The 25252-nt window shown below is 32.2% G+C and overlaps 1 protein-coding gene across 2 annotated transcripts in view; it reads right to left on the bottom strand.

Annotated features, from left to right (window-relative positions):
* The window catches only part of LOC118182188 (uncharacterized), a 134379-nt gene that overhangs the window by 93083 nt on the left and 16044 nt on the right, over positions 1-25252 (bottom strand). For both annotated transcript variants that reach the window (XM_035351505.2, XM_035351507.2), the window contains exons 5-14: positions 21718-21774; positions 21215-21385; positions 11314-11407; positions 10031-10101; positions 4751-5054; positions 3743-3849; positions 3486-3582; positions 3221-3336; positions 1238-1407; positions 132-210 (exon numbers count right to left, since the gene is read on the bottom strand). In XM_035351505.2, coding sequence (XP_035207396.1) covers positions 132-210; positions 1238-1407; positions 3221-3336; positions 3486-3582; positions 3743-3849; positions 4751-5054; positions 10031-10101; positions 11314-11407; positions 21215-21385; positions 21718-21774 — 1266 coding nt within the window. The remainder of the gene's footprint in view (positions 1-131; positions 211-1237; positions 1408-3220; positions 3337-3485; positions 3583-3742; positions 3850-4750; positions 5055-10030; positions 10102-11313; positions 11408-21214; positions 21386-21717; positions 21775-25252) is intronic.

The following is a 25252-nucleotide window of genomic DNA, read 5'->3' on the forward strand; positions in this document are numbered from 1 at the left end:
ACTAAAATGTTTTTTAAATTAAAGCTTCAGCCACATATAATTTATTTTTTAAAAAAATATTGTTAATATTATTTAAGTGAAACAGCACCCACATAAATAAAAAAAAAATCAATTAAGGAAGTCAATGTTACCTCTGACGTTTTAGATGACTTAGTGCTGAAGCTTCCAAATAAATCATCCTCATCTCCAACTGTGTCAAAATCAAATTTCCTGTATTTAAAAGTATAATGAAGCATTAACAACTCGAATGCTTATAAATAAGTTAAGTTCAGGAAAAAATTCACTTACATGTTCTTTTTAATGAAACACACTTTTATTTTTTAAAAACTAAACATTAAATGGTTTTATAAGCTATTTAAAATTTAAGAGCAGAAGTAATAATTTAGATACTAATTACATAATCTAAAATGTGCAAAATGGATAGAAGAAAGCATTTTTTTTTATCAAACACACATCATTTTCAAGAATCTGATCATTATTGTTACCCAATTCAAATAATCTTCCGTAGGAATATTTTCAAGAAACAGTTTCTCATGACAAATCACAAGCATCTGAATGCTTAGCAGAAAGCATTACCAGTGTCATAGAAAAATGATTATCACACTTAAAACAAAAAATATGGAGCAATCATCAATAAATTACTGGCAAAAGAATGATAATTATTTTCAGCCCATGATGTGATGAATATAAATTCAGCATGAAACACGGTAAGTTTCCAAAAATTATCATCTTTCTGCTTGCTCAATCCAGATTATAGAAAGTTTTGGCTTTGTTTCTACATGAATCACCCTGTACAATAATTCTAAATAAAGTACTTAAAAGTCCCCAGATATCATTATAAAAAAAGGGGGCAGGAGTTGCAATACTCCTGTCCCAATCTTGCAGAATACTAAAATTACTACTGACATCAAATTACTAAAGAATTAAGATTTATAGTAGAATAAACAAAAATGATTATTGGAGAAGTTAAACAACAAAACTCAGTTTAATATATGTAATAAACAAGATAGAACATATTTTATCTGGTTCATTTGCACTTAGGCAGCTGAAGAAAATGGTTTTGCATTTAAACCACCAAAACTAGTCTTGCAAAATTTACAAATATTATTCTGATTCTTGTTGTTTAACTTCTCCAATAATCATTAATCAGTGTGTTATTTTAACCTAAACAAAAATGAGTTTTAAAAGCAAAGCAATAATCATACACCAGATAAGGAGTTTCTGTAAATACACTTACTTGTTGCTTTTATTTGAGAATAAATCATCATCATTTGATTCATCACCGAAAAACAGGTCAGAAGCCCCAGCAGGTGCAAAACCAAATGAATTACTAGAAGGTTTTACTGATATAGCAGAAGAAGGAGTTGATGAACTATCTCCTTTTTCAGATGAATCTTGACTTCCAGCCTATTGAAAAATAATAAATAACTTTTATTAAATATAATATGTCATAAGTTAATAACATATTAATTAATGCTAACAAACTTGTAGGTTTCTGTTACAACTGGACGCTAAAGTCCTGCAGACCCTACTAGACAAATAGTGAGTTTCTGCTACATCTTAACTTATGGAATACAGAAGAAGGTTAAACTATTCCCCCATTTTTTAATTTTTTTATCTAGTCTTAATGTAACAGAACAGGCGCAATTTGTGTTATAGATGAAACTTCCTCTACTGTGGATATTTAAATTAACATAACAGTAGTATCAATGTGCTGGTTCATGCCCAGGGTCTCAAACTCAGAGCTTGTATGTGGAGGCACAGTATATTGATAAGGAACAGTATTTTATGATTCTTAATTCAGTTGATAAATAAATGTTAACTTATTTGAGGGGATTCAAACCTGTAATAAAAGGAGTTTATAGAGTAGTACTATGATTGATACTTTTAGAGTGCTACCTCATGATATCTAGTAACTTATGGCAATAAAATGAGTATTTAAGATTGTTCTCATTCCACTTGGTTCGACAATTTCAAAAATTTAGAGCAGAAAAACTTATACACAGCTTTATGTAAGCTTTCCATAACTTTTTTGAGTGGCCAAAAAGTAACACTACACTAAAATATCTAAAGTGTTAAGAAAATTTAAAATTAAGGACAACAAAATAAAAATTAAGAAAAAGATAAAGAGGGGAAAAAAGTTATATAAAAATTAAACATACAAAATTCCTTTGCTGCTGATGAAGACAAATTTGTACTGTCTTAACTAAAATCTATGACAAACACAAGGTTGTGGCTTTATTAAGTTTATCATTATTTTTTATTATGTTTTACTTTAGCCTATTTCTTTCTTTTCTAATTTGAATAAGCAGGAGTGCAAAAACCATGTTTGTATGGATACATACCTCTCATAGTTTTCACTGTTTATCTATTTTCAAATTGCATCCTATAACATGCTGATTAATGAAAAATCTTTCTTTAATGCTAGGGTTTTGTAATTCTGAGAATAATTCACTGCATGCTGTTCTATAAAATGAAGGTCCCAAATTTCCCTCAATTCTTCAGAATACAAGACAAAACCACAGAAACAGTAGTTTACTTGCATTCTTCTCAACAAATGAACTAAACTGGCTTATCAAAGATTTATCAGGGTTACATAAAACTAATAAAAATATCTTATAAATATGTTGTGATGTCATATTTATCTCTTTCTGGTCTAAATAACCCTATTTGGTGGTAATAGTTTTTGTTGAAAATCCTCAACAGAAAAGTATGTGGGTACTGTTTTGACACGCCAACAGTTATATAAATTACTATTGCCAGGTAGAAGAGATAGCTTTATGAATAATGAAAATGCTTTTAATACAGCTAAGAAGACAAAGTAATCAATGTGATAGCCTCATTATTAATCACGAATTTCAATATTATTCTACTGATAAACCCAAGATAAAAAAACAACTCATAAATCAAACTGTTTTTAAACATATTTATTGATTTAGTCAATAATTGAATCAATTCTCCTTGTTTTCAATGCTAAAAGACATTGATTCTCTGAAAAGCCCTAACACACTATAAAGGCCTGTTATTTTACAACAATATGAAAACTTTATTATATTATTTTATCTTCATTACTTGAAGCTTTAACTAATATGTACTGAATAATTAAACCCAATGCAGAGTTCCTCATATTAAAGTTTTACAATATAGTATCATTTGAACATTTTAGGCTGAAATTACACCTGCTTAAAAAAATAAATGTATAAGAAACTTATAAACTTACACTAGCTTTCTTTGAAGCACCTGATTTCTTTGTTTTCATTAAAGTATTAAAAATATCATCTTCACTGTCATCATCATTATCAAATAATATATCATCTCTACTACTTTTCTTGACAGCTAAAGAAAATTAAGATAAAAATTATGCAGTTATGTTCTTCTCATAGCTATTCTAATTCATTTTGACTCATTTCGATTAATTTAATTTAATACTTTAACATAATTTGCTTCAAGTAAAAAACTAACTTAAATATAAACAAGATAATTACAAGGCACTTCCTTTGGTGCTTGAATTTCTTTAGGGCTTTTTATACTTTTTACTGCTTCTTTAGGCTTCTCATCAAAAAGATCATCACCAAATATATCCTGAAAAGTTTAAATCATTCAACAGTGAGTAAAAGTACTTATATCTTTGATAGAAAAGCAAACAATATTGACACAAAAAAAAAAAAAAAAAAAAAACCAAGGAATCCCCACTAATAAAATTTAGAAAGTTTAAAATAACATGAAATAATAGGAGACAAACCTTATTCTCATCAAATCTTGTATCCGATGCAAATAAACCTGTTTTTTTACGAAAAGGTGATTCATCGTCAGAGATGTCATCTTCGTTAGTAAAAAGATCATCACTAGCTAAATTATATATATATAAAAAAAAAAAAAAAAATACAAAATTTCAAAATAAAAAAAGTAAAAAACTATTATACTGAAAACAAATACTTAAAAATTTGTAATTAAAAGAGCACATATTTATATTTTATAAAATGCTTATCCCCCTTCAAATTTACTGTCATTTTGTATTAAAGAAATGAATTAATGCATTTTATATGCAATAAGCGTATGCTGATATCAATAAAATAGCAATAATTTAAAAAAGTAGTTCACTACCAAAATCTAAAAGTTACTAAGTAGTAATAAATTGTAAAATAAATATTAGAATACAATTTTAAAAATCAATTCAACAAATGAAAAATATTTAGATGTGGTTCTACCAAAACAATGTAAATTGGCTGGATGCCACCACTGACTGTTATTAAACAATTTTTTTAATGATTATAACTCTGTATCTGTTTTTAATGATTAAAATCTGGGATAAATCCAGAGTTCCAAATATTGTAATAAATTCATTAATCAATTTTATTAACACAATTAATAACACTTTCAAATGCATATAGCTCTGGAAAAGCTAATATAAAAAACTATAACACCATGTCTTCATCTGCTTTTTGATTCAGTATCCTAATTTTGGTCTTCAAAATCAAATAATTTGAAGTTTATAAGTAATGAACCTACTGTACATGGAAAGAAAACTGATACAAACAATATCCTCATCAAAATGAAACTACATTTTTATTTATCCTTAAATATGATTTCTTTTGATTAGAATAAACTACTAAGCAACTTTAAGATAATTTCATACGGTAATGAAAAATAATGAATAATCATGCATTTCATAAAATTATTATGATAGCCATAAATATTTACATATTGTTCCTGTTATTTTGTAACAATAAGTCTAATTTGTTTTAAATACCTTTTTTCTTTTCCTGCAGTTTACGTACTGGTAAAACTTGTGGCAAGTTCAATTTTGACTGCAACGAAGAAATAGAGTTTGGCCTAGATACCTTTTCATTAGATTTAGATTCTACATCAGTAACTTGTGCACTTTTTTGTTCTTCTGCTCTACTTTCTAATGATGAATCAGACATTAAACCATTTTCATTTTTCTCAGAACCAAACAATTCAGACTCTTCACTGGAATCACTAATACTTTCTGCCCGCCTTGACTTATTTGGCAAAACAGAATATTTTTCATCATCCAAGGGCAATGGCTCCTCCTTTAAAAATGCAAATTAGTTTAGGTTAACATCAAAATCATAATAGGCATGGATATATTATAAAGTATGAAATATTTAGGTACTTGTGTATTTTCCCATCAACCATTTTTGAAAAACAAAACTGTTGTCACACACTGCAATTTAGCACCAACAATAGATAAGCATGACATCACAGCACACTCATATAAAGGTTCCTTTTTTTCAGTAGCAAAAGAATTCTGCAAAGAAGGCAGGAGTGACAACCATATTTACATCATAAACAACGGGCAAAGCAAACATAAATGCAGTACCATCTTTCGAGAAAAATAGCAATGAAACATGAAAAAATAAGGTATTACAATTCTAAAAGCACAAGAAAGGACTGGATTAAGACTGGAACTAAGAAAGATAAATTTTTGTAAATATGAAAATTTCAAGGAAATCAAAGGCATGATATATATATATATAAATATATATAAGGGTAAAAAGAAACCATTTTGTTTGCATAGCATTGTGACATGATTTTGCGTGAGGAAGCAAACAGGAAAAATGTTTACAGTACATAGTAGCGGTGAAATCAAATTCATTACAGAATATTAGAATATCAAGGAGAGGAAGTGAACTAGATAACTGAATCAAGCAAATTCCTGACACATAAAATCTGGGATAAATCTTCATTACCATCAAAAAGCACATATGTGTCATATACATAGAAAATCCAGAGTTAAAAAGGTAGCTTTTCAAATAATTTGATCTCAAAATAGTGCATGTATATGTCGGCAAGTAATGGATAAAGGAGATTACCCATAGCTACTCCTTCAATTTTGTAATAATAATTATACTGGAAAATGAAGTGATTTGACTCGAAGAAATTTTAGTCAGAGAAATTAATTCTTCAATTTCAGTATGTATGAAATGGAATTCTAGAAGTCTGGTTTCAAAACCTTTTAGTGCACCTCAACTGGAATATTAGAAAACAGTGATTTAACATAAAAAGAAACCATAACTGAATGTCAGAGAGAAATATCTTTAAATTTATCGACGACTTAAAAAGAATTGTTCATATTCTAAACACTATTAGAAAGTCAAAATTTAGAAAATAAATATTTGGCTAAAAGCTATGACACTGTTCTTAAGTTAAAAAGTATAATGTGAAAAGGAATTCCAGTTTTTGGAACTCGGGAAATGCATAAAACCTAGCACATTGGAGCAAAAGAAAAGATTATTTATTAACTTTTGCAAGTTCAGAAGTTAAACAATCCTTAGGGATTGAGCAGAATGGGCCTTCATTTGTTAATTTCATGACTCTATCATCATTTTGCTCATAACAATGATCTGTTCACCCTTATCAGTTTGAAAATAATAATTTTCAGATTAGAATTAATTTAATTTTCATCTGATCCTTTGAAAGATTAATCAGATGAAAGATGTTATCAATGGGATTCGTATTTACAGCGGAGGGAGGGATTAACAGAATGGTTGGGGCTAGATGACTGGTATACATGCTTTTAGAATTTTGTAGCATGAACGTTTTTATAGATTCACAAGTGGTTTCTTCTGGCTTGATACATTCATAAGACATTCACTTTGCTATTATATAAGCTTAACCCGCAACAAGCCAGTTTAGTTTTTGAAAAGAAGAAAATAAATGAACTATAATTTGGAAAAAAAAAAAAAAAATTATTAAAATGTGAATTTGGCTTCTAAAGAACAGCAAGCAATAAAACATTTTCATAGTTATGAGACTGCATGAATGTTCAAAACACTAAGACCCTAGGGTCTGGCAAAATGATGCAGTAAAAAACACTATCCAACAGCGCAACAGCTTAGATTCATATCTCATTGAACTATCTCACACTGAGTTCACAAAAAAGATGAGTGTTTTGTTGCCATTTTAAATGCTATGAAAAATTCTAGGCCTACAGAATGATTGGTGCAAGTTTAAATGAAATAGTTTGCCAGGTAATCTCAAATGCTGAAGCTCCTTTTTTATTATTATTATTTTTATTTATGCTGTATCTGTAACTTGTATCTTTTTATAATTTAACTAAAAAAAGAACAATTTGTTGCCTTCAACTTTCAGAGTGACTGCACATGTTTGGTAGTATATGCACTAACTTTCAAGGTCAGTAGGAAAATACACAAGTACCATTATTTAACTTAATGTTAATATTAATTTTTTCTTTCAAAATGAAATTACTATATTTTACAATTGCGCTAAATGAAAAACATATGTATATGCCACCGAACGTAAAATTCTTACGAAAAGACTTTCCTGTGCATCATCGTAAAATGTAACAAATGGACATGTAGGGCAAACTCTTTGAGGAGACAGAAATTCATTGCTGTAAATTAGTTCATGAGATTTCATAACTTTTAAACATGCCTCATCCAGCTGTACATGATTTCATTAAGAAATGGAAATATTCAGTTACATAGAAATGGAAATTTCAATAAAATAAAAAACAAAGGCAATAGAACTGTACCAAGAGAAAGACTGATATCGAAAGTAGAAGAGTTATTTCCTTATTATTATGGCCCATGTTATTTAAGTGGCACCAAAAGCCTTTTTATTAGTAGACAGCACTAAAGCAGCAACAACCCTACTTGAAGCCCATGATGATAACAATTCTGAATATGGCAGCTGCTTTGTCACTGTTTATTAACATGAAAGTTCTTGCCATGTTTAAATAACGAAGTAATACTTTTTTTTTTTAACCTGTAAAATATTTTTTTCAAAGTGTCATCAGCTTTTTCTCCTCTTTTAGCTATTAAAATACTACTAACTTTGCAGGCAGTACAAATCAGATTATTTTTTTTTAATAATTTAGAAAAAAGCAAAAAATGAATTTTACAGAGAAAGCTACCATATATCTTAATATTTTGAAAGAATAACAGAGGGAAAATCATTTATCCTAAAAAATTAAGGTAAATAAAATTAAGTTTTACATAACTACAGTAGCATTTTTGTTTTTGCTAAAAGATAATTCACAGATACTGTTTCATAACATATAACTTGTTTAAATTTTAAAATCAAGATATTTGAAAATCATCTAAATGAAAAGTAAAGGTAGTTTAAAAGAAAATACATGGATACAAAAACATTTTAATATTATTTTTCTCAAAATTTAAATTTTTATATATTCTTGTTGTTTTAACTGATATTATAATTATGTTATTACATTTGTTAAATACATTTCACAATATTCACAAATTCCAAATCAATATTTTTGTAGACAAACTAATTTTAAAACCACCAAAATACTGATATTCAAACTTGCAATATGCATCAAAGAATTCATATTACAGAAATAGAAAAAAGTTGTTTTAGGCAAAATAAAAAGAACAAGCTTAAACAGAAACCTGAATTTTCCTTACTTTATATACAAATCTGTTGACAAATCTTCCAAACTCCCACATCTTTTAGCCATCTTGCAAAATTCTTTGCATATAAGATTTAAAAATTAGAATAGTTTTCATGAAAAATTCATGAAAGTATACAGAAATTGATTAATTAAGAGTCTTGACAGAACCTACAGTCCAAACAGAAAAATAGTATCCCCAGCCCTTGTCAACATTTAAAAAAAATTTTCTATTTGACTGCCTTTCTTCTGTAAAGGAATGTTCTAGATACTCCCAGCAGATATGAAGCAAAGACAGTCCAACTCTCTGCAATATATGGCTCTCTCCAGATTCAGATTGTTCTAATATCAGGATTTTTTTTTTTTTTTTTTTTTTTTTTTTCCCAAGAAAATCCTTACCCTTCTTAAGGGCTCTAGATATATGTCTTTTGTTCACATCCCTAAAGAATTTCTGAATTCACATATAACAGTAGACAGAAGCGAACATTTCTGAAGGTTATGTTTTTGTCACAGTCAGTCAAATCATTGTTGTGTCAAGAAAGTATTTTTTAATAAAGAAAATATTTTTGTTGATAATATCTGTTTTGAAAGATTAGGCAAACAACCAATCAGATACCCTGAAACTTTTCTTCTGAAGTGGCTGATTGTTCTTTATTTACAATGCCAATTTGTGATGAATTCATTATCAGCCACATGGAACGAACTCTACATTTATCTGAAATATTAATTCACACTATGAGTAACAGTTACAGAAAAAGGACAAAAATGTCAGCTGAGCAAAATTAAAGACCATCTGCAAATTTTGGCCAAAATTAAGGGCTTTAATAGACCAAAAATTGTTTCACAAAAATTTATGGAATTTTAAGGACCATATGAACCCTGATTTCAACATGATGAGTAATCAACTCATATTACAGATGTTGTATGTACCTGGTTTCATGAAACAGACATTCAGGAATTGGATTCGTGTGTTCAAAGCCCTAATTTTACCTCTTCACAGCACCTGGCAAATGTGAGGATACCAGTGACTTAAATCTATATAAGAAACATTCATTATTTTTTTTTTTTTTTGCATAAATGACATATTACTTAAATTGAAATATTTTAAAAACTGGCATGCAGTCTTCACAAAAGGGTGACAGACTAGCGAAAAGCTGACTCATCCATTATTAACTACTATCATATGCATCTATGAAAAGCAGAGTGCTCGAATAATTTTGATAAAAAAGGAGTATCAAAAGCATATGTATCCCCAAGCAAAGTGAGGCCACATTCATTGTTGTTTGCAGACACTGGTTTTAGGACCATGCTAGTCTTGTGATAACGTCTATAACTGGTGTTAAACAATTACTTTTGATATGCTCAAGTACATATTAATGCTCATGATTGCCTTTAGAGAGCACCTGAGAAGGTTGCTTCTCTTGTCTGATGCTGTTGTACTGAATACCATAGCTTGATTCATAAACCTGAGTACCATAGCTGAAACTAATCCAGTCAAAAATGGTTGCCTATGACATGAGAAATTTTGGTAATATCTTTCCTGTGTAGGTGCAGTGCTGCAAGTGTATAAAAAATATATGTGCTCTTAACTAATTGCTTAAATTCCAGTAGTATAGGAAATATTTTCAAACTCACTTCATCAGATGTTTCATCAGTTTCCGACATGCTGCTACTGCTGCTCTCAACATGATCTGACAACTCAACATCTATAGAGATAAGACAGAATGATAATTAGAACAAATTAGAATGAAAGAAAATAGGGATTATTTTATTAAAAACATATTTAATTTTATATTCTCTAGTTAAAAAAAAAAACAAGTTCTTACACTTTCCTGAGGCTGTGAATTAGATCTATATACTCCACAACGAAAATTATATCATCATTAAAAGCTTACATGGAAATCTAATATTTTTCAAACTAACAAATTTATTTTTAAATAATTAAATATGATGAAAATATTTAAATATCTGAGTCTTCTTAAAATCGAGCTGTTCTGAATGAAATATAAAGAGAGTTGAAAAAGTAGTAATATATAACAAACATAAATCAAACAAAGACTTTAAATAGAAAGTGCATAAAATTATGAAACTTGTGCTGAAAATTGATTATTTTAATCAAACGCTATCTTGTGATAGTATAACATACAAAATATATACTGAAAGAGTTTTTTCATGCATAAATATCTAACTTAACAAAAAAATTTTATCCAAAAGAAGTAAGAAAAATTCCTATTTTGATGTAATAACTGCAAATGCATGTTCTGAGAGCTCAGATTTCTCATGGCTTGAATGTATTAACCCAAAATAATAAACAATGAAATAAATACAGTGACACATTTTTCTAAGTAATAGTAACCATACAACCTTTTATTACAACACCAACCCAATAACAATTAATAATTAATATTAAACTGGATAATAAAGTTGATACAGAAAGACAGTTAACATAAATAAACAACATTATAAAGCAGTCCTTTTAAATTAGTTCTGCTTTCATTTTAAAACAAGCTAAAATATTATAACTCGAACTGAAGATCATACACAAAATCAGATGCTACAGAACCTCCTGTTGCAACCTGCAGTTTCTTTCATTAGTTGCATAGACAAAATCAGATGCTGCAGAGCATCTAGTTGCTATAAAACCTACAGCTGCTTTCTTTATTATAGTACATTCTGTACTTATGAATATTCTTTAGAAGCAGAAAGGAAGAAAGCGACTTTTTCAAATAAAGCTGCATAAATATTAATTAATTTTGTTCAGCATAATTTTTTTTTAGAATAGTTTCTGGAGCTTGTGTTTTACGTGGCAGAAGAAAAATAGTCATTGTATCAATAAAATAGATTTTCTGATAACCTACACAAAAGTACCATACAAATAGCTTTCAAAGTAAATGAAGCTTTTAAAGTATTTTAATTACCATCTTCTATTAAATCTTGAAGACCAGCATAATCATTACTTTGAAATTCTTCTGATCCAATGATGAAAGGCAGAGGACGATTTTCATATGGATCCTAAGCATAAACAACAATGCAACAAATATGAATTGCTCCATAAATAAAAAGACAAAAATATAAAAATAAGCCAAAAATCTTAAATACACAAATGGTTACTTGAGTTTTAAACTAATAAAACTTATAACATTATATTTACAGAATTAATTTTTATCATTACAAAACTTGAAAACAATACTAAAGCACTTATATAAGGTAGCTCAATAGAACAGAAATACAAAACAACACTACAATAGAAAATAGTATTGAATGATGAAAATTTTTTTTTGTATCATATCAAATAAATATTTGTCTTCTCTTACATAAAATCTAAACTGTGGGGATCTACTGTGGGGAAAGCCAAAAAAGAAGGAATTTTTTAGAAAAGAATGATAGGATTAGTGAAATTATATTGTAATTAAAGAGAGGGAAAAACAAAAAAGAAAATTTCTGAACTTTTTTGTAGTAGTTTAAATAATTCCACATTTTAATTTTATTTAGTATTTTTATAAAAATATCTTAAATTGGATCCCATAAAAATGATCAAAAATATATATTGGGTGCTTAAAAAAACTACTGGAGATTTAAAAGCATATAGATTTGTATTCAAAAAAGTATCATATCTACTTTGTAACACTTGCATTCATATTGATACAATATGTTCTATGCAAAGAATGACCACACACACTTAAAAAAATTTCTTTATTATTATGAAATCTGATATGACCAACAAAGAGATGAAGATAAATAAGGGACTAGAACTGAAAAGCGATTAATCCATTTACTCAGCAAATTTAGATTCAGAGCTATTACACGCTTATATAAAGTATACCTGTTTGTGGCAGAAATGCATGAGGATATTTGATCTGGTATGGATTCGAAAAACAAAAAATACAGTCCTGAGAATCTACCTTGAAACATTTGATAATTGCTCAGTAAGATCAGGTATGTCTAAGATGGCTGCAATTAGCAACCTAACATGTCTCATACGTGTACAACTGATGAAAGATCTGATAGATTATATTGTGAAGGTTCACTAAAGCTAACTAGGTATCAGAGACAATGACCTTTCAATACACCAGGTGTGATGAACAGTTGACATTCTGCAATAAAACAATGTGAAAAGCACTAATTAAGCCTCCTGGATACACAAATTCTGTTGTCATACTAATAAATGAAAAGTTAGATCCAATATTCAACATAATCCAACATAATCCTTTTTTGCAATTTTTAAATTCTATTTGTGTTTCACATATTTGAATATTGTGCTTTGCTTATCTGATTTCATGCATTTTAGTTGCAAATATTTTGTTTTCTATTCATTTCAGTGTGAAATTTTTCTGCTGTTTTGTGATATCTACATGCATTATTAATTATGATATCTACATGCATTCAAAACTGTTTGAAACTTTAAACTTCCTGGTATGGTTCCACTACGATACTTTTACCCTGTTTGAAGGTAATAAAGATGATTTAATTAAAGTTCTTTCAACAATGAATTCCATTGATCCTGCTACTGAGTTCACTTTTGAACTTGAGTCTTGCAATTCTCCTCTGTTTCTTGGCATTCTGGTCACATGTAACACATCCAACTTCAGTACTACGGTTTATTGTAAACCTTCATCGGTTTTCCTTCCCCCACACTTCAAATCATGTCATCCGACTAAACAAAAGTTAGCTTGATTTTATTCCTATGTTTTCTGTGCTCTTCAAGTTTGCTCCTCCAAACTATCCCTTCATGAAGAACTAAATTATTTAAAAGCAATAGCTATTGACAGGGGCTTTTCACCTAACATTATTAATCAAGCAGTTAAAAAATTCTCATCTCAACACATCAAAAGGCGCACTCTTGTTTTAGGAGATTATAAAAATTCTGTTGTCATTCCCTTCTTTCCATCAATTAGCTATAAAGTTGCACGTATTTTGCAGAAATTTAACTTTCATGTTGTTTATTCTCCCATCAATAAAATTCCGAGTTCCATACTCAAGGACCCCATTCCAGATATGAATTCCCGGGATATTTACAGGATTCCTTGCCAGTGTGGTTTAATTTACATTTGCCAAACTAAGAGAGCCTTAAAATTTCACGTTAAGGAACATGAGGCTCATGTTAGAAAAAATGAAACACAGAAGTCTTCTGTTGCCCAACATTGTTAGTCCGAAAATCGTTCTTTCAATTTTTCTGCTGCCAAAATTATTCAAAAAACATTTTCCATTGGTGAACTGGATTTTCTAGAGGCATTTCACATTCAAAAAAAATATTTCTGTTCTAGTTAATGACCCTAATTCCAATCCATCTTTGCCTTCAGCCTTTAAAGAAATTATGTTTTAGTTTTGGTTTCAACAACAGATGGCGCCAGTACTTATTCCTGTTCAAGCTTTCTTATCTTATCATTATATCTTACCTGTTCGTTTGCACTTTTGCAGCTGAGGATGATGGTTCGGTAAAACCATCAAAACTAGTCCTGTGAAAATTTGAAAATACTGGGTGGCCATAATTAAACTGACAGTGTTCACAGTGTTCTGTAGCGCGATCTATTTGTGAGAATGACGTTACATTTTGTAGGAAGATTAAACAAGATGGGGGACGAAGGATTCCGCAAAAAAACAAATTAGTTCCAAAAGTTGCTGCTAGGGGAATATTGGGCACTGTATAATAGAAAATAGAGTGTTAACAAATGCAAATTAATACGGAATAAAATTACCTTTTATTATGCACATTTTCTGATTTAGTTCAAGTGCAATATGGCAACACTTTTAAAAAAGCATAAAATCTACATAAACACTGATAAAGTCTCCTGATCTGCAATAACACATACGCCGAGCAGAAGTTCTTTATTCAAATTTCCCTTTACATTCATTCACACAGTGCCAGCTGCTTGGGTTTTAAAAGGCAATGTGTCACGTTTCGAATCAATCAGATTGAAAGTTTATGTGCAATGTCTCCTTCTTTAGTCGAGCGTGCGTTACTGGTCAAATTCTTTTACCTCAACCAGTCCAACGCGTCAGCCGCTCTTCGTGCTTTTAGAACACACAAAAAAATGGATAAAGGCAACGGTTCATTGTCAGTTAATGGGCAAAAAGCAATGGTTGCGACCTTTGAGAAAACAGGTTCTCTGAAGGTTCAGTCAGGCAGAGGACGAAAACCTGTACCACAGGATACAATCGAAGCAGTTGCCACAGCGATTGTCTACAGAGGACCAGACAATTTTGCTGCCACCTCTAGCGTTTGTGGAGTAGCTCGGAATATGGATATGCCTTACAGTACGGTATGGAAAATCTTATGAAAGATTATCAACTTCTATCCGTACAAGATCAGCCATGTACAGGAGTTACTGTACCCCGACCATGATAAGCGATTGACTTTTGCTCTCACCTTTCTTGCCAGAATGAAGGTGGATGATGCTTGGCCGTGGAAAATCTTATGGGGAGACGAGGCCCACTTTTACCTGAATGGAATTGTGAATACCCAGAACTGCTGAATTTGGGATGGCAAACCACCACATGCAGTCACAGCAATTCCCTTACATTCACCAAAGGTAACTGTTTGGTGTGGGTTCACAGCGGAATTTATTGTAGGTCCATTCTTCTATGAGAACATTACCCTGACAGGACCGGAAACCTGTTCTGTTACCAGAGAGAAATATCGCCACATGTTGAACAGCTTTGTCCTTCCGGCACTTCAGCAAAGACAATGCCTGGGGGAAATCATTTTCATGCAAGATGGAGCCCCTCCACACGTTGCTGTACGGGTGCAAGAGATGCTACGACAGAAATTCACAACAGAAAGAGTCATTAGCTGCTACTTTCCAACTGCATGGCCACCTCGGTTGCCTGATCTTACCTCATGTGATTTCTGGCTATGGGGTTACCTTAAGTCCAAGGTCTATCAAGGAGTGGTCCAGGACCTGGCTATGTTGAAGGATAACATATCACGGACTGTACGGGAGATTCCTGCAGACATGTTACTTTCTGCTATTGTGCATACTGTGCACAGAATGCAATATGTGGTCCACAACAACGGCAGCCACATTGAACCTCATTTGAATGCAAAATAAAAGGTCATTTCCGTATTGATTTGCATTTGTTAACACTCTATTTTCTATTACAGAGTGCCAAATATTCCCCTAGCGGTGACTTTTGGAACTAATTTGTTTTTTCACGAAATCCTTCGTCTAATCTTCCTACAGAATGTGGTGTCATTTTCGCAAATAGATCGTGCTACAGAACACTGTGAGCACTGTCAGTTTAATTATGGCCACCCGGTATAACGCTGATTTTTGTTGTTTGACTTCTAAATTAACAATCCAATACATTCCAAGTTTTTTCCCGCAAAACCAGAATAAGCATTACTATTAGTATATAAGAATTAGTGACAAATATTGCAACAGACATTAACAATGGAGTGTTGCCTCTATGAGGCTTCTTAACCTACAGTTTGTGATATCAATGTAGCCAAGGAATAAGTGCTTCTATAAACAACTAGCAAAGTTATCAGCATACTAATTGTGGCTCTCACTATCCCAGAACCTTTCAAGAAGCTGTCATCCTAGGCATATAACTGCCCTCATGACAGTTACAGATGACTTGTTGGAACCTTTCATAATAATAATAATGATTAACCGTGTTACTGCTTCAACCTTCACAAGGAGTGATTCAACGGTATGACGAGATTGCTTCCCTATGGACAATGGTATAACCTCTGTCAGACTCATTCAGTTTAATTGTACCATGTTTTAATGGGTTCTTGGGTAGCATTCTCATTTGCTAATTCAAATGATACTACCATGCAACCAATTTAAAATGATACAGTAACTTAGCAGTATGACTGGTCAAACTTCCCGAAATGCTATTAAAGGCTTAACAGGGCTTAGTGGAGCTATTTAATTAAAGGAAATTGAGATCTAAAACAAGACCTATAAATCAGGTCCATTAAGCAGTAGAACTACCACCATACTACCTGAAATAACTTTAAATAGAACAAACAAGTAAAATATGAACTTAAAGTCTAAGAGCTGGTGAGATTTACCAGCAACACCAATAAAAGCACATTATTACATACTTTGTAAAATATAACAAGTGTTACTTACATGCATAATAATATGTTACTTACATATACAGAGAAATAAAATAACAGAATATCATAAACACCCTAGTTTTTCTTAAAACAGACTGGGAAATTTTAAACACAATCATTATATAAATTCATTTCATTTACTGATACCTATTTTATGAAATTTGACAATTTCAATTTAGTCACTGTATTTTTACTTGGATCCTTTAGAGTATTAAATTTAGAAATATCTGGAGTAAATCTTAGAATAATATTTTTCATAGAAGAGGATATAAACAACAGGTGCTCAAAATTGACATTACTCATGTGACATGGACAGGCACAATTTTTAATCAAAAACCTATTATAATAAAAGGGAAAGTGTCCATGATTAGTTAAAGCTTGGTTTAGATACTTGTCACTTAGGCATCTTCTCTCACTTACAGTTGAGATTAAATTATATGTGAATCTTCCTTTAGAATCTGGGTCGTTCCACTTTGCTTGTCATATAGTCAAACTTTTTCTTTTCAACAAGGATTTCAAACTGTCAAAGGAAGTCTTTTTATTTAAAATCAATAATTTGATTTTCAGTGGCAGCCTTTGTCAATCTATCTGTTAACTCGTTACCAATGGTACCAATATGACTCTTCAACCAAAATAGTTTAATATCTCTGAAAGCGCTAAGAAAAATGAGCATATCTTTAATCTGTTTAATTACAAGAGGTGATCAAATGAAAAGGTACGAAATGACACGGTGGGTACAAATGTAGACTTTATTCAAAATATACACCATAGGCCTGAGCACAACGATCCCACTGATAAACAAGTCGCAGGATTCCTTGTTCCCAGAATTTCTGTGGCCGGGACGAGACCCAGTCCTTTACAGCGTCTTTGAGTACGTTGTCCGAGTGTAAGTGCTTCCCTTTCAGGTGTTTCTTCAGTGGACCAAACACATGGAAATCGCAGAGCGACATGTCCAGACCGTAGAGCGGATGGTCCAACATCTCCCACTTGAGCTTGGCCAGTTACATGTGTGTGACTCCGGAGACGTGTGGACGCACATTATCATGGAGCAGAACCACACCTTCCGTGAACAGCCCCGGTCTTTTGTTCTTGATGGACCTGCGTAGGCGTCGGAGTGTCTGACAGTACACATCGGAGTTAATGGTTTTTCTGTGCTCGAGGAATTCCACAAGTAGTGGACCTTGAACTTCGAAAAAAGACGGTGAGCAACACCTTGCCTGCTGACTGCACAGCTTTGAACTTTTTAGGAGGAGGTGATGATGCATGCTTCCACTGCATGCTGTCCCACTTTGTCTGTGGCTCATAGTGATGGCACCAGGTCACTTGTGACGATCCGCTCCATGAAAGCGGGGTCTTCCTGATACCAAAACAGATGTTGCAGATGTCCCATACACAGTTCCTTTTTCTGGTCGGTGAGCTGCTTCGGAACCCAAGCAGCACACACCTTCCGATATCGCAACCTGTCGTATGCAATTGTCCACACGGTTCCATAGCTGACATCCACCTTCACTGGCAACATTCGCAATGTGACACGCCGATCACTTCTCACTAGGTCGTCCACCTTGTCGATGAGATCGCTTGTGACGACAGTGTTTGCCTGGCCATGATCTCGGGTCATCCCCCCACCCTCTCATGGCCTGCACGAAAACGGGCACTCCATTTTCTTACAGACTTGTCAGAGACACATTTCTCCCCGTAAACTGTCACCATTCGGCGATGGATAGCTGCCGGTTTCTGACCTTCCACTGTCAGAAATCGGGTAACACCTCGCTGCTCCTCAGTCGTTGAATTTTGCAGTGCGAACGCCATCCTGTCCTCATACGGACTGCTGCATCATTTGGATGCCTCTTTTGAAAAGAGCCTCTGCTCTCTCCTGCGCATGCAGGCGCCCACGCATGCTCCGATCCCAATCAGAGACTCCAATCCCATCCCGAGATGTATCGCTACGTTCTCCCATGGTGGAATATGCAAATATTTAACTGTTACGTTTTTACGTCGTTTCGTACCTTTTCATTTGATCACCTCTTGTAGATCGATACTTGGCCAAACATCCATAATTGAAACAATTGCGCTTTCGTAGTCACTATAGGTTTCCACAGGATCTAGCGCAGAATTAGAAACAAGCCAATATAAGGCCTCTTGCAGGGCCACTAACTCTGCCTGATACACAGAGGCATTGTCAGAAAGTCTGTATTTCCTTTGTAAGCTTAGCTTTTCAATTGAGAACATAAAAATGGCTGCCCCTACATAACCATTTAATTTAGATACATCTGTAAAAATCGTGTAGCCTGTCTTATTGTGAAGGCCTTTATGCCAATTCAACAGTTTCAATTGTTGGATGAATGTCTAAATTTTTTCTCAAAGTCAAAATCTCTAGCTGAGAAGATCTCACTGAAACAATTGACAGTTTCATTACCAGCTTTTAATTTAAAGATAGCATATTCTTTTCCCACTAAAATATCGATTGGAGGACATCCAGCTAAAATTTCAAGCTACTGTGGAAACAGTTCTAAAACACTTAGTAATCCACAAAAAAGCGATTGTTTGAATTTGCAAAATTTTGTTACACATTCAGACTGTTGCAATCCACCATGCACCACATGCATACAAGATCTTTCTCTCAACAGCTCTTTTATATAAACTTTTAAGAACTTTACCTTGGAGATTCATTTTACTAAGTCTATTAAGAATATGGGTGCATTCGATTTTTATTTGATCTAGGTGAGGTATAAAAGTGAGCTTTTCATCGATCGTAATGCCCAAATATTTGATTGTCTTATAAACACTAATTAGTTGTCCATGGCACATAAAAAAGATATTCAGAGTCATTTAGCCAGCACTTAATCAGTTGCAGAGAAACACTTTTTCACTATGGGTGCCATTATACACCTGTCAAAGACAATATGATTAGCTGACAGATTTGGATTGGATGATTTTAATCATTGAGATGATGGAAGCAGGTAGTCGGTTCAGTGAGTAACTTGCCACTTAAGCCTTTCTGACTTTAATTTGAGAAGGTGTGGCACCAATCTTTAATTTGAGAAGGTGTGGATGAGAGAAATATTATATACATAGCAGCCAAGTACCTGATGCCCAACAGCCAAGACCATTATACCACCTGGCATACATACACAGCATCAGCTGCACCATTGTCTTCCATCCAGACACAGAATGCCCTTTCAACATGGCTACTGTGTCTGTCCGTACCAATACGAGGCACCTGGCTAAAGGACATTTAGTACACCACAATCTTGTGATCTGCCAGAGACACCTACTATCATGCCTCCACTTGCAGAAGTGTCGCATTCAGTGAGGTTGGACTACATATGAATGGTACTATCATGATTTAATTTAGGCAGTGATGAAAAATGTATATATGTATGGAGGCCTCATGATGAATGCCTTAATCCTGCCTCTGCTTTACACTTGCATATTGTTCCTACAGCTGGTGTGATGGTATAACATCCCATCACATATGACACTTTCTCACATCTACTATTGATTTATAATACCATGACAGCCCAGTAGCGATGTTCGTGATATCTATCGGCCACATGTTTGCCGGAGGCAGCACTCCCAGAAAGTATTATTCGACAAGACAGTGCTTGGCCACACACATGTGTTACAAAAATGCTTTTGCCCCATTACCATTCCATTCTCAAGCCAGATTTGTCATCAATCGATTATGTCTGGGATTACTTGGGACAGCAAGCTGGACTACCTAGGAGTTTGGCTGAACTAGAGGCATGCTTACAGCAACTGAAGAATTAAATGACACATGACACTTATGGAGCCCATATGCCTCAGCGTGTGCCAATATTGCATCACATATTTGTGCTAGAGATGAACCAACAGGGTATTAAAACCTCCATTCATTTACAGTTTTTTGTGTACTAAATGATCTTTTGATTTTATAATCACTTAGGTTTTACTCACATATACAATGTTTCATTTGATTCAGATAATTCTTTCTTGGTGTGCTATTTTTTATGGCTATGAGTGCATATAATAAAATGCTATACTTATCAATTAAGGAAATTATGTAATAAATTGTTATCATATCTGACTGTTACATCTTTGCAAATAAATACACAAAATAAACTGAAAATGCAAATCTGCACCTTAGAATCAAAGTTATGACAAGTGTAAATTTTAGTTACAAACATTTGTCACTAACTATTAATATTGATCACATATGAAGATTAAGCTGCAGAAAAATGTATTATTTTGGAAAAGGATAATCTGGTGCAAAAAGGTGTAGATAAAACTTTCAAAAAATTTGAGTTTGTCAAAAGAAAATTTGTGTTCATTTACAAACTTATGTAAAAACATTAATGCACTTGACGTGAAACACACTATAACGAATGACGTTTTCAAGTATTAAAAGTATTTTATTTATTAAAAGTTATTAATAATATTTTTAAAGTATTAGAATATCATTATTATTTTTTTAAAGTTTCTAAGCAGCATATATCTGCCAGTTTAAATAAAACCTGCAAGCGAAACTTGACTGAAAACAATTAAGCAAACAACCGTATAAGTAAACCCGTAAATGATTTCCTGAAATTCTAATATGGTAGTTGTTTACGGCACTGAAAATTCCAGTCACTTAAATTACTTTACTACAAACTTTTAAATACAAATAAAACTTCCCCTAAACTTTTATACTGGCTGTATACTTCTGAACTGGTTGATATTATAAATGTTAAATTTTAAACAGATAAAGAATTATGACCTTAAAGAAAATGTACCTTAGGTTCAAGTATTGTACGTCCTTCAGATGACAGTTCTTCTTCATCTTCACTATCAGAAATTTCATTTACATTTATTTTATCAAAAGCTTGATCTAAAACAGAAAGTCCCAATTCCACTGCTTTGATGATTTTTGGCAACATTTCTGCCTCTTTCTGTTCCTTTGTTTTCTGAAGATAAATGTGAATAAAAATTTCAAAATAGAAAATAAAAAAATGAATTTTTTCGAATATTTGTCAACATAATAGCAAAATATACTTACTTGTAAATGAGTAAGAGTAGGGTAAAAATAATTTAATATTGTACTTCTACATATCCGACATATAGTCTCTCATGTTTAGGCTTAGCATTATAATGAAGAATTTGAAATGTCTGGTTACATTTTAACACTATATTTATAAGATATTCTTTAAATAACATATAGGTTTTTATCTAGTCTTACAAAATAATTTTGTGTTAATTATACCGTGAAATATACTTAGTGGTACAAGATTTCACTTACTTCAACAATTGCATTTTCTTCTGGTGAAGGTTCTTCAATTTCTTCATCATATACTCTCTAAAAAAACAAACATATAATATATATATATATATTGAAATCATCTAGTTATCAATAACAGTAATCATCAATTATTCACTAAAATTATAAATAGGATGTATTACAAACTAAATATACTTCAAATTAAATTAATTTGATACACTATTAAAAGTAAAAACAAAGTTTAAATTATTAAAAACCGCATTTACTGCTTTTTACATCCCTCAGTTTTTGTTAAGCAATTCACAGAATGATAAAAACTTGAGAGAGAAGATTTTATTTCATAAATTAACCTCTTAACCATAACAGATTTTTGATAAAAATCTTTCAAAATCATTGAATTTTTTTATCAATATCTATTATTACTTTCAAGATTTTGAACTGGTTGGTATTAGCAACGACATATTTGTGATTTTTTTCTGAGGCCATATAAATTTATTTTGAACATGTACATTTTTTCTTTTCAACAACTGCATTTTAGACCTAGCATTATAATGCTAGGTCTAAAATGCATGTAACATTGTTTCCACAGGGTGCTTCATGAAGGACTCCTTATTTTGAAAATAAATAACTCGGAAAGATGACAGATAAAAACATGAAGCAAGTGGTATGTTTATTACAAAAAAACAAAAGAACCTGATACAGAAACCTAAAAAATTACAAACTGTGCTGATAATTAAAAAGTCACAAATTGTGCTGATAGATGGTGCTGCAGGTGGCATTAACATAAGTAGGCTATGCATAGCGGCTCATTGCCATCATGTCAAACGTGATTCAAAATATGAACCTTTTACACAACACACATGTTGCAAATGAAGAATAAAATTCTAAATCACTCTCTGTAGTGAATCACTGGAAATTGACCTACAAGCTTCACAAATAGCCTATTCCAGCTCGTTGAGTGTTAAAGGATTGCTACGGTAAACAATGTTCTTCAAATCCCAAAGAAAGTAGTTACACGGAGGAAGTAAGGTCAATAAAGAGGCCAGTCGATTCCTTTCCTCTTAACTGTTGAATAGTTCAATGCAATAATTCTATTATAGAAGTATTCATCCAGAAAGTTAAAAACATGTTGTGTATGGTGTGGGCAAGTCCCATCTTGCATGAACCATGCTGTGTCTTGTTGTTCAAAGAGCGCTCGTTCAGTTGCGACATATTGTTTCAAAAAAGCAATATATTGGTTACCATTTCTCACAAGAAAAAGGGCCCAATGATGCCTTTGCAGAAGAGTGCAGCCCAAATGGTAAGTTTAGGGCAATGAAGTAGTTGTGCATGTGACAAATGTAGGTTTTTAGTACCCCAAGATAGCAAGTTGTGTCTGTTAATGACACCGGACGAAAATGGGCCTTATCTGTAAACCATATTTGGCCATCAATGATGTCGAGCATCTTGTTGGCAAAATCCTCACTTTGCCATTCAGCTTGAACTGTCATAGCATGACAGCATTGAATCTTGTATGGAAACATGTGTAATGTCTTCCACAGGATTCCGCAAGTGCTGGATGGCCTGATTCTGGATTCAGCTGGAATTCTGTGGACATATTTCTTAGGATGATGTTCAAAAACTGCAGCAAGTCTCGTTGCATTTTCAGGCGTAACGACGGAGTGGGTAGGACCCACATTTCCAGCTAACATCGGCAACACTGCCTGTCTGTTGAAATTTTTTGAATAGCTCATGAATTGTTTTTCCATCTGGGCCTTTTGCAACTTGAAATCACGTTTGAAAACTTCTCTTTGTGGCAGTAGCAGCTGCATTTTTCATGTGCAGTATTTTTGTTGTATTACAAGTTCCCATGGTTTTTATACATAAATTCTGATATTTTTTGCCTCAAATCTATTTTAAATTATCATTTGTGGAATCTGCCAGCAATGAAAGAAACTGCAATGAAAGTTCAGCAGGAATATAATATTTTGTTGCAAAATCACAATGATGAGAATGAGTTTTCTAGATAGCGGTGCAAAAACAGCAAGCTTATGCAATTCTGTGATACAATCGAAAACAAATCGCTGTGTATACAGAGACAAGAAAAATTAGAGAAGGATTTTATGAAAAATGTACGTGTTTTGTTTTTTAATGTATCATATAATCCTTATTTAACAATTAAAATTTTTATTTTATTTTTTATATGTTAGTAATGTTTGCCTACTTATGATAAATATTGATAATTTAGGAATTTAAAAAAACAAAACCTTCTTCATAAAAGTATCCTTGTATTGTTATATTTCAAAGAAACTGTATTATTTAATCTTCTTATAATAATTAGAAGCTTCCAGAAAATAACTGAACTACTGCTGCCTGATAAATATATTAAAATAATAAAATTTAAAAAAGAACTGGGTTTAACAAGTTCCTCAGCATTTTAAATAATCACATTATCTCAATAATGCATCTTGATAATGATAAGAGGTTTGTACAGCAAATCTTAGTTATGCATTACAGCACTGATTTTATAAATACATCAAAGTAAGTAGATCTCCGAATTTTTAAAAATCTTCTCATTCAAACAAATGGAGTGACTGTGACAGACCACAAATTAATAACAAAAATAATACATGCAAGATTTAACAATAAGCATGTTTATTAATTTCTAGATTAAATAAACTTTAAGAAGCTGGGATAACTGGATCCAGGTTCCTAATTTAAAATTATTACTACATTCTTAAAATAAACTACAATCATTTCTATAGAATTATACACAAATTTCTATGCTATTTTAGGCAGCTGCTCTTTCTATAACAAAAAAAAAAAAAAAAAACTAATTTTGCTTAAGAGATTACTAATTTTACTTAAGATTACATATTCCTTTCCTATTACACTTAAATTAGCATTTAAATTTCCTTTCCTTCTACAGTACATATCCAGACATAATCCTATTACTAAACCTTGAGTTCCTAGATTTTATAATTCACACTATAAAAAAAAAAAAAAATACTGGAATTGGACCAGCCATTTAGAGTTCAATACTATTCTACACATGTGCCACTCTGTTGCAGTTGACATTTAATCGCTGGCTACTAGATGAATCCACATCAACACCTAGAGTATGAAATGAAGGAAGGTCTTCAGAGGTCATTTTTTCATTCGGTAGACCTGTTGTTTTTCTCTAGTCTGCAACTGGCCCTCTGGGCCCTAAGCTTCCATAGTTGTAACTCATTCCCTCCAGTACTCAAACACTTTCTTTTAATACCCTAGGGCACAAACGAAAATACTAGTTTTGAGTTCACAAGAACCAAGCTCAGAACAGAGCCCATCGTTTCACAGTGACCATGGTTAGCTATGTTGTCCTGGCTACAAATGTATTCACTAGGAAAGCTAGACTTGTGACTGCTGACGTAAAGAAAAACTCCCACCTCGCAGGCTATGGAAACAATTGTCACACTTTAATTATTCTCAGATTACTAGTTTTCCCATGATCGGGATGGCTATGATGATTAGTCACATCAACATTCTTATTCATTGGAAAGCTGGACTCGTGGACATATTCGGCCCATAGACACAG

Source organism: Stegodyphus dumicola, chromosome 7 (assembly GCF_044657685.1).
Source record: "Stegodyphus dumicola isolate Sdum_Otavi_A_Nest chromosome 7, ASM4465768v1".
In the NCBI taxonomy this organism is placed as follows: Eukaryota; Metazoa; Arthropoda; class Arachnida; order Araneae; family Eresidae; genus Stegodyphus; species Stegodyphus dumicola.